Here is a 14625-nt window from a genome sequence, read left to right as displayed (position 1 = left end):
CCTGAATGTGGGGTGAGATGTTGAATATCAAAAGTTTGACAAAGCCACTTGTTATGTATGTATGTGTCAAACTTTTCCATATTTAATTCCAAAAGGGTCTTTAAAAATGTATTTGTCACTTTGTGTTTAAACATACAGCGTAATATCCAGTGATATACAGTATAAATACAAGTCATGGTGCATTGATGGTGATGTATTAAACTAGGAACTCAGTGAAGACATTGTAGTATTCATCACTAAAGATGAATCTAGTTTATGTCGTTTCCTCCAAAAGACGTTTACTGCAAGTTGCATCACGTTGATTATATGATGTATTTAGTAACTCCTCACAGTGAGCCAGAGGTTTGATTCCTCTGGTCGAGACATTTACAAATACAGCATTTGTTAAGATTTCTTAAAACTATTCAGAAGCCTCCACTGTTTATTAGCTGCTAACAAGCTGTATTTGACCTTTCACCCTGTCACAGAATGGAGTGGTCTCTCTCATAGACTGCACACTGATGGAGGAGCCAGAGGGGACAGATGACGAATGTACGTTACAACGTCCAGTATATTCAAATGTTTTCTGCACATGTACTGTGTTTGTGGAAGTATTTACAGTATGATTGGGATGCAGTAGTTGAAATACAAAGTTTTTCTTTTCCTATAGCTCACAAACGATTGGCTGTATTTCTGAGCGGCCGATATTATGCAACACAATCCTGAAATCTCATATTAATTACCCTTATCCAAAGAAGCATACACTTTTTATCTAGAAAAATAGTATTTCTTGACTCACCATCATCAACTTGAATCAAAACTATCGCAGTCAGAATTGTTGGCTGGCTGAATGGTGTTGATTTAATCAAGGTAAACACAGCAGGTCTTTGTGGATAATAATGCTGCGCTTTGCATGCCATGTTTTTTGGATGGAGAATTCTGATCATCTTAAGCTCTGTACGGAAAACTTGACTGATCACACTGCTTGTATTTTTAGCATTGAGCTCAGTATTGATCAGAGGATGTCTAGAATGTGCAAAACTGGCAAGTCCATCTGAGTAATCACAGCAGGACTCCCTATTACACAACTCCTTGATGATTTCCCTTCTTTGTACAGTAACTCAGCAGAGCAGAGCTTTGAAAGCCACTTGATCTTGAACAGGAAGAAATGAACTGAACTTTGCTTGAATGTTCATTTTAATTTTTTTGTTTGTTCCTGCTTCTTCTCCTGGTGTTTGCTCTCGGTATACATATTTTTTCCTTGTTCCAGTACAATGAAGGTTGTTGTGTTTGTGTCTTACAGCCAAAGGGGAGCGGAGTGGCCAGGACACAGAGCACCTGGATTTTAAAGTGATGGTGGAGCCCAAAGACGGCCAGCCTTACACCGTCATCCTGGTGGCTTCATCCCGACAGGAGAAGTCAGCGTGGACAAGCGACATTAGCCAGGTACGCGTCATTGGATGAGGGAGTTTACAGAGAAACTTACAGCTAAGTCTGTAGGCTGCAAACATCTGACATTATGCTACATACAGCATGATGAAATGAATTTTGGGATAATCATTAAAAAGAGGAAGCTCACTCACCCTTTCCCTTTGTTACAGTCTCAGAGAGCCTTTTCTCTGTCTGTCTGCTTGACTTACAGTGCATTGACAACATCCGCTGCAATGGTCTGATGATGAACGCCTTCGAGGAAAACAGTAAAGTCACCGTGCCGCAGATGATTAAGTGAGAGTCAGACGCCACGCAGGAATGTGCATACTACATTATACATGCACAAACAGAGACTGGCTTTGACATTACACACATACATGAAAAATGCATGGAAAATGCAAGAACGTGCATGTGCCCAAACTCACACGTTCACACCGTTAGCTCTTAACCCTAAAAAAGTTCTTTAAAGAAGTGAGAACAGGACAACATGTTTTTAAAATCTCCTCACTTTCAACATCTAAATGATTAGTGTGCAATCCTTTGCATGTTCCATGTTTCAACACTGTATCTTGCAGAACACTGTAGAGTTTACATATTCATGTCTTCTCTGATGATTGTATGGATTTTTGTACATGATTTTTTCCAGTGGGGAAACTATCCTAGCATGGCAATGTTAATGCTCTACCCACTGACCCACACATGACCAGAAAAGTAGAACTGTAACAGTATAACTATAACTAACTGGAGGTGGGCTGCATGAATACAGAGAGCTAAATCCCTGCGAGTACAATTCCTAACCTCACTTACACTCTAACGCAGGTCGGACACCAGCTTGTACTGCGACGATGTCGACATCCGCTTCAGCAAGATGATGAACTCCTGCAAGGTGCTGCAGATCCGCTATGCCAGCGTGGAGCGCTTGTTGGAGAGGCTGACCGACTTACGCTTCCTCTCCATCGACTTCCTCAACACCTTCCTCCACTCCTACCGCGTCTTCACCAGCGCTGACGTAGTGCTGGACAAGCTCATCACCATCTACAAGAAGCCCATCAGTGCCATCCCTGCACGGTGAGTTGATTCCAAGAGAGCTACTTCACGATAATATGAGCTCACTGGTATGAAATTATCCTCACTAACCATAGTTTAGTTGTAAGCTAACAGGAAGAGCTTGAAGATGTTGTTATGAACTGCAGGTTTCACGTCTTGCACACTCGTGTGTGTACACATTGTTTCATTTGTTCGGTCATTTATTATACAAAGTAGACAACAAAAAAAAGAAAGCAAGCATCCACACAAGCCCTGTTTAAAACCCCCCCAAAAAACTCCATTCATGTGAAAACACAAAAGCACATTTGAAGCGCTGTCAAGATGTCAGGCGGCAATATACCCCTAACCGTAAAGCCACCTTGGCAATCAGGAGCCTGAAAAAAAGCTACTACCCGTATGCCACCTGCAGCTACAGGTCAGATCCTACTATGGCGAGGGCATGATGTGCCTTCTACATAACAAATCAAGGAGATAATGGTGCATACTCTGACATCAAATGGACATCTCTCTATTGTCTCTCTCTATTGTTTTTTCCTGTCTACATTCCAGCACTGCAAATGGAGTTTTCCAAAAGCTCCATTTCCAGTGACCTAAAACTGTATTCATGTGTGGATGAGAGGCCCAAACACACAGAAGATCCTATGTTTTGAAAATTACCTGTGTACATGTGGACTAGGCTTTAGCCTTGTTAGAGTTAACCAACATGGGAGGAGTTCCAAGGACAAATTAAATGTGATAAACTCGAGGTGCATCAGTCAAAAAACAGCCTCATTTACTGAAATGTGAAGGCATGGGAGACCAGCTTATTTGTATAACCCCTTTAACGACAAGGCCAATCAGTCTGCTGTATATGTGAAGTGGAATAGACGTGAAATGCATCAGCCAGTCACAGGACGAGTGTATCAACCAGCAGAAACAGCAGATCTCAAGCTTTAACGGTGGACCTGTAGCAGTGTTTGCAGCTGTGATTAAATGACTGTCGTTCTTCTTTACGAAGCATTTCTGTAATTTTATCTTTGCCTGCATATTCTCTGTTAGAGTCGTGGACACCTTTAAACACCAGAGCTAAAATGGCTTGTCACGTTCAGGTCCTCCAAGCACCTCACTGCCAGCTTGTGACAACTGAAAAAGGACCAAAGTTTGAAATTTCGACATTCGGTATTTTCTCACGAGGATGCAGCAACAGCGCTGTAATGCTGCAGTGAAAAGGTGGGACTTCCCCGGTGCCTGGGTTTGTCTTTGCTCTCACGTGGACCGTCTATAAGCAGCGCGTCATGCTATTATAGCCTGTCCAGGGGAGAGGGGACCGGAGGAGAGGCGGCGAGAGGTCACATCAACACATCCACTCCTCTGTCTTCTGTCCGCCATCACAGTTAATTGGGTCCTGCATCCGCCCACCTCTCCCTAACCCCTCCTCTTCTCTCTCAGTCCTCTCTTCACCCTTTTCCGTTCTCTCACTTTTATTTTTCTTTCCACAAGTCTGACCATTCCTCTTTCCGCTGCGCTGTCACCATGGCAACCCTTCACTCTGCTGCAGGACCCCACCCTCTCCCTTTCTCCTCATCTTCTCCCTCCCTCCCTCTCTCCCTCCCTCCCTCCCTCTCTCTCCCTTTCTCCCATCATCTGCAGCGACTCTACGGTATTAAATATTGATGGTGGTGTTTTGCACCCAGACCCTCCTCTCCTCTCCTCTCCTCTCCTCTCCTCTCCTCTCCTCTCCTCTCCTCTCCTCTCCTCTCCTCTCCTCTCCTCTCCTCTCTCCCTTCTTTTTGTCTTACTCCTCTCTCTTCCCCTACTTAATTACCTCATTACCTTTTCTCCTTTACTCTTGTCCTCTCTTGACTCTCCACTTTGGTTTTCGCTTTGCTCTCATTTTCTTTTGACTCCCCCTTCCCTCCCCCATTCACATCTTTGCTCCACTCATCTCCTTTCTTTTACTGTTTAGTAAATTTAGGCGAGGAGACACAACATGGCTGCAGCAAACACCATACAGGGCTGGAAGCTTCCCATTCACCCACTCCCAGCCAGCAGCCTTCGCTCTGGTGGAATCCATATCCACTATGTTGCTCCTCTCTTGCCTCCTCCTTCTCAGTCTCACTGTTTTGCCCCTGCTTTTTTTTTTTTTTTTTTTTTTTTGCACTGCACCTCTGTCTCTTTCTCCCACTTTCCCTCTCTATCTCTATCTGACTCCCCTTTTCTCTCTGTTTCTCTCTCCCCATTTCTCTGTGGGCCTCCCCTGGGCTGGTTGCTGTTGGCAGCACCCGTGCCTCCCACACTGTCACTTGACATGCTATTTATAGGCCTTCAGAGGGGGTGGCTCTCAGTGCAAGGAGGATGCTGTCTTAAACAATGTAGCTTAAATAAAAGAGGCAGGAGCTCCCAGAGAGCCCTGTGGTTAATGTGTTCCCTCTCTGCTTCTGTGTACAGACACCAAGTTCACCATGCACCCCCATTATCACAGTTTCTCCCTTCTGCACTCTCTCCTATACAGGCCACTGGGAATAACTACCCAAAAGCCAAAAGGTGCTGTTCATATGTAGTGATGCTCTTCTTCGTGTTCGTCCTTCTGTCTTTCTCACTCCTTTCTCTCCTCTCTTTCATTCTCTCCTTTCCTGCAGTTCTTTGGAGCTTTTCTTTGCCAGCAGCCAGAACAACAAACTCCTCTATGGCGAGCCACCCACGTCGCCACGTGCCAGCCGCAAGTTCTCCTCCCCACCTCCTCTCTCCATCACCAAGACGTCCTCACCCAACCGCCGTCGTAAGCTTTCGCTCAACATTCCCATCATCACAGGGGGCAAAGCCCTGGACCTGGCTGCGCTCAGCTGTTCTCCCAATGGCTATGCAAGCATGCACTCCACCATGTCACCCTTCAGTAAGACCACCCTCGACATCAACAAGCTCTATGTGTCCAGCACCATGGCCAGCAAAATCTCAGATGACGGAGAGGCCAAAGCCGAAGGCAAGGCTGAGGAGTTTGTCCTCAACAAGCAAGGTCAGAATCACTGTCTGAGGGATTTTGCTCAGTTTTAATGAGTTTCATAGTGTGGTTGTATTTTCCACTGACATTTTTATGTCTTGTATGCAACCTCCTCTCATACTAGCACAACTTTGTATTGTATTTATTTGTGTATTAAAAGAATAAAAAAAAAAAAAAAAATATTCAGCTCCTTTAAATAGTATCCTTTGAGATGCTGGTTTTTTTCTTGATTTTTAAATGCTTTTTTCCTCACCAGATCTGCGAGAGGAATGTGATGAGGACCCCAGTCAGAGTGATGTAACCGAAGCAGAAATGTCTCCTCCCAAGTCACCATCAACACCCAAAAATGTCAAGTCAAAAAACTCTGGTAGAGTATGACTCTGTGCCTCTGTGTCATTGTGTTGGGACCCAGCGTTGTCTGGTTTAAGCTGTTCTAAATCTGAATGTCTTGTGATCTACTTTTGATTCTCAACCCACTTGTTAATAAACAAATGAGTTGGCAAGAATGTTAAGTAACTTAGATTATCATGTAAGAGCTGGCAGACGACAGTAGCTTAGTGCTAGTGACATACAGTACTTGCCAGCGGAGTGTCTTGGCAAATGCAAATATGACCAAATAAAATCAACAATAATAGATCGTGTCAATAACAAAAGCCACTGGTAACATGAAGCACATTACCAGGCCGGCCTTTCTTGTGTTAGGCCATTCCAACTGGCAGATTGCATGATGTGGCTTATCAGAAAACCAGATAATAAGAAATAAGCAGTTAAACTGAAATTTAATAAAATGAAAAAAGTGCAGTTGTCCAGTGGAACGACACTGAAAAGACCTGTAGTAGAAGACACACCAGTTCGTCTCTTGTCGAGACTTAGAAGAGAAGCGTGATCCCACTCTCATCTCAGTGAATACATGTAGATATGAAGCTACTGCCACCTGTCGGTTGTCTTAGCTTAGCATAAAGACTGGAAATGGCTTAGACCAAAAGTAACTAAATCCACCTACAAGTGCCTCTAAAACTGACTAATTTACAGTTAAGCCTGGTTTGAAAAGAACACGTGTTACAGAGTCAGGTGAGCTGTTTCCCTTCTTTGTGCTAAGCTAAACTAACCAGCTTTCTGTAGCTTTATATATTACTGTATGGAAATGAGAGCAGTATTGGTCTCTTGTATTTCATGGCAAGCCAGAAAATGTTGAACGATTGCTTTAATACATTTGAAACTTAGGATACATCGTCACAGAGTAAACATTTCAACTCTCATTATTACTCGATGTGTCCAAAGCACCTGTAATAATTTGGTTTAACCTTAAATGATGTCAACAAAGAAGGGGAAATTGGCAGCTGACTCAGGTTAGTAGGAAAAGGTTCGGATCAAAAATGTCCAGAGTTCAGTGTGATTTTAACCATCAGATCCATTTTTACCATCCAGCAGCGTCAGCCTGTGCATGCGAGAGGTGCAAAGATGAGAAGAGTCATTCTTAGAGCTAAATAAACCCTGCTACAGTAGCTGTATAGCAAACTTTTTTCAGAAAATGACAAGCGTAACTATAGCCAAATAAGGTCTTGATAAAAACCACCCACAGCCTCCTGGCCCTCCCCGCATCACACAGAGAGGGAGCATCCACCCCGTAGGTAGTCAGGCACAATTCATCCCCAGTGTGTTCTCTTCCCACGGTGCTGGATACAAGGGAAGCCAGTGCCTTGTGTGAGTAGGTGGAAGGAAACCTTGTACCTTAGCAACGATGTGCATGTTCTTCCATACCGCCCCCGGCTGAACGGAGGAAGGCAGGGAGGAAGGGAGGGAGTGGAGAGGCAGACACGGTGGAGCGTACACTGTCACTGCACAAGCTGCAGGACACTCTGTGCTGCGTCTGTCTACGCTCTCTGTTGCCCTCCACTGGTCAACAACTTTGTTTGATTACACACTTAATGTGTCCAATGCGCTTCACACGAGGAATCAAATCGCCTTCGATCACCTGACCGATGAGCCACCAGCAGTTTCCCTTTCAGCATAATGCTGTCAGCGGGTTGGAAATGAACACTTAACGGAGAGCAACAGAGGTGTTTGTCAGAATGAGATATTCTCAGTTTAGTCTGAGTATCCTTTAACCTTTTAATAACAGTAATGAAGGAGAATTAAGGATTTTAATCTTTATTTCTTTCTGTTTTATTTCCCTCCCTGCAGAGTTTTCCCTGTTTTCCTTCAACAATGGCATGGTGGTGTCATCTTGCCGGGAGCTGGACAACAACCGCAGTGCACTTTCTGCCGCCTCGGCCTTCGCCATCGCCACCGCTGGTGCCAATGAAGGCACGCCCACCAAGGAGAAGTACCGTCGTATGTCACTCGCCAGCACAGGTGAGTCACATGAGGGGATGGTCCTTCTGTTGACCAATAGCGAGGCTTGTAGAGGACTATTTGGAAGCTTCCTGTGTCTGCTGGTGTCCCTCTCATTTAGATATTACATAATCAAAAGTAATGTATTGTAATCTAATTACAAAAGTTAAAATCTAGTAAAAATTGATTGATCAGAAAACTGATTATTTTGTCATTCATCTATGGTTTCATCATTAAGGCACACCTCTGGCAAAAGATTTTGAAATAGATCAAATAAAGTCATTATTTAAAGTCAAATCATTGGTCCAAAGCTTAAGTGGTGTATTGCAGCATGACCACCAGGGGGCCTCCAAACAAATGACATCTGGACTCCTTTGTTCATTTTATGCCATCATTTAAGCACCTGTTTCAGTGATATCAACTTTTCAACTGTTTTATATTGCTTCATTTAAAGGAATATCACAGGATGAATGAGGGGGATACGGACATGATTGTGGTCAGGGCCTCAAAAACACTCTTAATGTACATTGACATCTATTTAACAGTGTTTGACCAGTTATGAACGCTTAAGCAATACATCATGACAGGCCGTGATATACGCTCATTATACCACAGCTAAGGGGCGTTCTTTGGCCTGACACGTATAATGGCTACCAATAATGGCAATATGAAAGAGGAATACACAATAATTTTCATGTAGTTTTTAATTAAACAGAAATACATATTATCTAATAAAATAGCCCCGCTGTGAAAAAAATAGACCCACCTCTCTGGATGTTAGCTCTGCATGTCATCTAAAGTCACTGCTCAATCAACTTCACCATTGTTAACCCTATCTGGAGGTGAAAGTTAACCTTAAACATGTGAATTCAACTAATTTAGTCTATTTGTTAACGTTTGTTTGTCAAAACACCGCAGCAACTTTTTGCTACCTACTGTAACAGTTTGTTGTCATGGATGTTGCTTCTCTGACAATCAGCCCCGTAACGTAAACATGCGAGGCCCCCCCTGTAGTTAACTATGAGTGAGTGGTCCGAAAGAATCCACCCAAAACCTCAATGAATGAGAGTTTTTTTTAATAGTTTTAGCTTTGAGTGATCACTGACTTTATTAAGCCGACTATATGTGACATCGTGGCAGGCACCTGGAGACGCAGCAGCGGACTCTGAATACCATGACTTTAAAAGCACCAAATTACTTGCCTTAACGAATTTCGTTAGTAAATAATGTGAAGAATTGTAAAATATAATTTCCATGAAGCTGTTCAATCAGGCAGCGGCAGATCATCCTATAGAGCCCTAAGTGTCATAGTCGCTGTCAAGGTGCTGATCCCGTGACTGTCATTATACGGGAGCTGTCCGTGGGACTCTTTTGACTTTTGACTCCTAATTACTTATCACATATCACATCACATGGTTGTTGTCATGGAAACATTGTTGCTTCCCTGAAGCGGAGTGATATGCTGTGATCAGGCTTTTTAGAATGGTAGCTGTGGTATACGCTCATTATATCACAGTTAACAGCCAATCAGATAGCCGGATTTCACCTTTCCGTTTTCTGATGTTTAATAATCCTCCAATGCTCAAATAAACGGCTTTTTCATACAGGAACGATGTAAAACAATGAGTATGCAGGTAAAAGCAATAGTGTTTCGTGTTTAGACTTTTGCTCTGTGGTGGAGGAATTCAGTTTGACTGTAACTTTATTCAACCTGGCTCCAGGTTTTCCTACAGACCAGAGGAATGGGGACAAAGAGTTTGTCATCAGAAGAGCTGCCACAAACAGAGTCCTGAATGTGCTGCGTCACTGGGTCTCCAAACACTCACAGGTACAGTTCACCTTTTCCTTTGAGCATTTTCTTACCAGCTTTCTGTGCCTTTGCAGAAGAAAAATTACACTTCTGTAATGACTCTGCTGTTGTTCCTCAGGACTTTGAACTGAACACAGAGCTGAAGATGCGGGTAATTGGCTTCCTGGAGGAGGTGATGCATGACCCAGAGCTCCTGACACAGGAAAGAAAGGCAGCTGCCAACATTATCAGGTCTGTTTTTTCGTAACTATCGCACACACAGTCGTGACACATCTGTATGTCAGCACCCTGTAGACAGTGAAAAGTTTCACTGATTCCTTTGAACATAAAATAGACCCTTACGCTGGCACTGGAGCGGCAAAAAGAAGACGCCTGCCACCCTTTTTTTGGAGCAGCACTTTCTGATCTGTTCCTCTGGGAAAAGCAAGCATTTGCATTGGTTTAACATGCCAAAACTGGAGTGGAAACCCCACTAAAGATGGTAATATAACCACCCTGTCAGCATGTGGTATTGCTGCTAAATATAATCAGCCTGTGGAGCCGAAGCCAGAAGTGCCCGTGACCTAAAGTGAACAAAGCGAGAAATGCACTGGGTCAAGCCAAACACTTTCCGACAAGTGAAATCCATTTATGTCTCTTTGGGTCACGGCAATTATAGACAAAACTGTCAAATAACGGCACTTTTCTCTTTCTGTATGTAGGACTCTCACTCAGGAGGACCCTGGAGATAACCAGGTCAGCTTGGAAGAGATCACACAGATGGTGAGAGAAAGATCACAAAGGCCTTTTCAGTATAAAAAGAAAAATGTATTTCTTGAAATTACTGGTTGTACTGTAGAGACGATTTGTGCTTAAGCTGTAATGCTTTTCACTGTGTGTGTGTGTGTGTGTGTGTGTGTGTGTGTGTGTGTGTGTGTGTGTGTATAAGGCCACGGAGGACTGTAGGACTGAGCCGTTTGAGAGCCACTCTGCCCTGGAGATAGCTGAGCAGCTCACACTGCTGGACCACCTGGTCTTCAAGGTCATCCCATACGAGTGAGTACATGTGTGCAAACACACGAATGCAGCCGCTGAATGTTGGGGTGTTTTTCATTGTTCATTACTTGAAAAACATATATTTTTTCCACAGGGAGTTCTTTGGTCAAGGCTGGATGAAGAACGACAAGAACGAGAGAACTCCATACATTATGAAAACAACCAAACATTTCAACGATGTATGTGTTTACTCTGATGTTCTGGATAGATAGATAGATAGATAGATAGATAGATAGATAGATAGATAGATAGATAGATAGATAGATAGATAGATAGATAGATAGATAGATAGATAGATAGATAGATAGATAGATAGATAGATAAATAGTCATTATTATCACCATGTATTTTTTTTTGGCAGATCAGCAACAAGATCGCCACAGAGATCCTGCAGTGGGACGATGTGAACATGCGAGTGGCGGTGATTGAGAAATGGGTGGCAGTGGCCGACATTTGCCGCTGCCTCCACAACTACAACGCCATGCTGGAGATTACATCCTCCCTCAACCGCAGCTCCATCTTCCGCCTCAAGAAGACCTGGCTCAAAGTCTCCAAGCAGGTATCCGTCATTGCTGGCACGTTCTTCCAGCATTGAAGTTAACTGATATTTCTCCGGGGTGGAGGACTTCCAGGTTTTAGCTTTGATTTTCAAGTAATCGGTAAAGTTTAGCTGGCACCTGAATATCACCTATATTTTCTGCAGTCGAAGGCTTTTTGTCCTTCTCTTAGGAGTACCAGCACATAACTCCCGTAAAACCACAAACACACACTTTGGTTGTTGTTGTCTTTATGCTGAGCTAAGCTAATTGCCTCCTGGCTCTAGCTCATATTTAGCATATAGATGTGATAGTGTACAGTATTTCCCAAAAAGCTTTTTCTCTCTCACCATAGTGAGCATTTCACTCATCCGTTTGTTTTTATAACTAGTATTGAAAATGTTACATTTCTGACTTCTGGCATTAACAGTTTTACTGTGATTCATTTTCCAGACAAAGACTGTGATCGACAAGTTACAGAAGCTGGTGTCCTCAGAGGGACGATTCAAAAACCTGAGAGAAGCTCTGAAGAAGTAAGTATCTAAAGCTTGTCACTGCCCTGTGGTCCTTTATGTTTGTGTACTATATCTCTGTATCTGAGCCGCCCTTTCTCCCCAGCTGTGACCCTCCCTGTGTTCCCTACCTGGGAATGTACCTGACTGACCTGGCCTTCATCGAAGAGGGGACGCCCAACTACACCGAGGACAACCTGGTCAACTTCTCCAAGATGAGAATGGTAAGGAACACCAGTGTGCTGAAGCGAACACAATAACTTTGTATTGGTTCTGGTTTCTAAACTCTTTTTTGTCGCATTTGTGTTGTCAGCAATATGTGCTTCATCTCTTGTGGACTATACAACCCTGCAAGGTTGAATTTTAATGATTTTCTTTCATTTGTTGTCAGATATCTCACATTATCAGAGAAATACGGCAGTTTCAGCAAACAGCTTACAAGATTGATTATCAACCAAAGGTGAGATTATTTTCTGTTTCTATTTTATTGTGTATAATCCACTTTTTCAGCAGCTGTAGACTTATATTATTTGTTTGGCGGTATGTATACTGTAGGTGAGTTTACTAATATCATTTTAGTTCTTCTCATATTACTATTCACAAAGTGTGGTTGGGCTGATACGACCTTTACTGCTGGAGTTTAGCTGAGTGTGTGAGGGATTGTTTGTATTTGTTGGTTTTGGCTAGCAGGTATTCAAAGCGGGAAACTCATGGGGTCTTTTCAAGTTTAAATTGTAAGATTTGGCAAATTAATTTGATCTTTTTAGATTTGTTTTCTATTTAACTTGAATAAAGTGGCTGCATGTGGCAAGTAAGATTAAAATGTATTTATTTATTTGAAGGTTTTTGGCATGTGGGAACCAAATCAAGCAAAATTTTCTCAAGCAAATATACAGTTTTTGATTAAGAGAGTGAATAAAGGCTGGTTTCCAGTCGAAGTGGCCAACAGAACTCTATATAAATCTATATTTTCACTAACAGTAGGTGTGCACTGTCATTCAACTTATTCCAATTGTTGAGTCAGAAAAACTGAAGAAGTCTTGAACAAACTGCTTTGTCGGTGTTCATTATTGCTTTAGGTTGCAAAGTACCTGTTGGACAGCAGCACCGCGCTGGATGAGGAGAGCCTGTATGAAGCGTCTCTGAGAATCGAGCCTAAAACTTCGTCGTGAAGAGGATTTCTGTCTCTCAACACTCATATGGACTGAACAGGAACAATATATCATAATGTATATATACTATTATTTGTATTAGACACAGTAGGCTGTGCCCTTCTGGTATGTGCTCCCCAATGGACTCGTGTATAATCGTTAGTAGAGACTGAGTAGAAGCCCAGAGAGGTTTTATTTATATAGTTACAGAGTATTTATATGTTATGTATCGTCTTAAATACCATTTTATGATAAAGTTATTTTCAGCCACAGAATAAACAGACGAGAGAGTGCAAAGATGTGATATTTAGTCGCATCCTAATGGAAATGTGCGGCATAAAAAGGCTGTCATTCATGAGAGATGGTGGCCGCATCGGACACATGATGACCAGCTCCCACTTTTCTGCTCAGATGTCACAGTCAGACGGCTGCACGTGGCTGCAGTCGTCTTCTGCCTGATTAGTACAGGCACCATTTTCCAAGCCTGTTTGTCCTCAAGTGTACATCTTAATATAAATATCTGCTAATCTACTAGCTGCATGATCACTCATTTAAAGTTGCAATCCCTAACATTTAACAATGGCGGACTCCACCAGTAACACTCAGAGCTACTGATTACTGAATGTAAAAACACAGAATGACTATTGCAGCAAAATGCTCTGACAAATTGGATTAAAAATGAAGTTTGAGTTCATAAAAATCTGGAGGATTCAAATGTTAATGTTGTGAAATTTAGACTAAAACTTGAGAAATAATGTAGGTGGAAAGTGGGACTGCTGCTGTGGCTGAAGTTGTGGCCTGTTGTTTTATGTAGCCACTAAATGACAAGGGTTAGAGGTTGTTGGGGTCAAACAGGTACACGATCACCTGCTGACTTCTGATTGAGCTGGAACATGTTTTCAGTGCTGAGAGATTGTTTTTATGCTTTGCTTACTATCACCTTACTCCCCTGGTGGGCAACATGATGTACATATAGTATAAGCACCGGGCAGTGTATGTAGCAGATGTAACCAATATTGAGCCACTTCAGGAAGTCAAATTCCCAGCTTCTACACTCAGACACTAAGAGCATAGTTTTTACGGCTAATCCTCTTTGGCCAGTGCATTATGGTTTTGCCTTAATCATGAAATGGATTATATACCACAAAAGTATGTAAACTATTTTGTTCTACGATTTGCCAATGAAGCAGAAATATTTGCTGTGTACAGTACCGTGTACAGGCAGTCTGATGCATTTCCTGACGTGCAATGTGTTCAAAACATATCCCTCGAAATGTGTTATCCTTATGATCGTTCAGCTCTGTAATAACTTTTCTGTGTATGATACTTTAAAACAAATGTTGAAAACAACTTGTAAGTGTAACACATTCTCTATCCTGTCTATTCCAATGTGTTAGCAGGAACTATACAGTAGTAATATTGTGCTTCTTCTTGGAATATTTATAGGTATTTTTTACAGGCTTTGTATAGAAAAACACCTAAAGCTTAAGTGGCAGGCATGGACCACTTTCATGTGTTCAAATCAAATCTATATCTAGAACAGTATGTGTACTGTATTTAAACCCCACCCTTGCACATGAATCTTTACCCTCTAAAAGGCACATCAAATGTTTGCAGTGAGCAATACCCAGTGGTATGAGAATTATCTTTCAGTCTATTTCAACAGCTTGAGTAGTATTTCCAGTTTTGTATAAAAGTGTATTCTTTCCTGATTACCTCTTGTTAATAAATCTATTCTTTCTCAGGGGGAGAGGTGTGTCTGAGGCTGCTGTGGTTGTTTTACACTGCAACATGCAGCAGCTCATAAACTGCT

At 42.4% G+C, this 14625-nt stretch overlaps 1 protein-coding gene across 1 annotated transcript in view; it reads left to right on the top strand.

Moving 5' to 3' along the window:
- LOC139350131 (ras-specific guanine nucleotide-releasing factor 1-like) overlaps positions 1–14576 on the top strand; it is a 30417-nt gene extending 15841 nt beyond the window's left edge. The window contains exons 11-27 of the mRNA XM_070991303.1: positions 468–531; positions 1283–1425; positions 1622–1704; positions 2230–2478; positions 5076–5449; positions 5691–5801; positions 7619–7789; positions 9490–9596; positions 9697–9809; positions 10280–10340; positions 10507–10613; positions 10708–10792; positions 10975–11172; positions 11603–11682; positions 11768–11885; positions 12053–12121; positions 12741–14576. Of these exons, the coding sequence (XP_070847404.1) occupies positions 468–531; positions 1283–1425; positions 1622–1704; positions 2230–2478; positions 5076–5449; positions 5691–5801; positions 7619–7789; positions 9490–9596; positions 9697–9809; positions 10280–10340; positions 10507–10613; positions 10708–10792; positions 10975–11172; positions 11603–11682; positions 11768–11885; positions 12053–12121; positions 12741–12833 (2226 nt within the window). The 3' untranslated portion in view covers positions 12834–14576. The remainder of the gene's footprint in view (positions 1–467; positions 532–1282; positions 1426–1621; positions 1705–2229; positions 2479–5075; positions 5450–5690; positions 5802–7618; positions 7790–9489; positions 9597–9696; positions 9810–10279; positions 10341–10506; positions 10614–10707; positions 10793–10974; positions 11173–11602; positions 11683–11767; positions 11886–12052; positions 12122–12740) is intronic.
- The last annotated feature ends 49 nt before the right edge of the window (positions 14577–14625 follow it).

Source organism: Chaetodon trifascialis, chromosome 1 (genome assembly GCF_039877785.1).
Source record: "Chaetodon trifascialis isolate fChaTrf1 chromosome 1, fChaTrf1.hap1, whole genome shotgun sequence".
Lineage (NCBI taxonomy): Eukaryota > Metazoa > Chordata > Actinopteri > Chaetodontiformes > Chaetodontidae > Chaetodon > Chaetodon trifascialis.
Note: the sequence above shows the minus strand (reverse complement) of the source record. Positions and strands in the feature narration are given on the sequence as shown.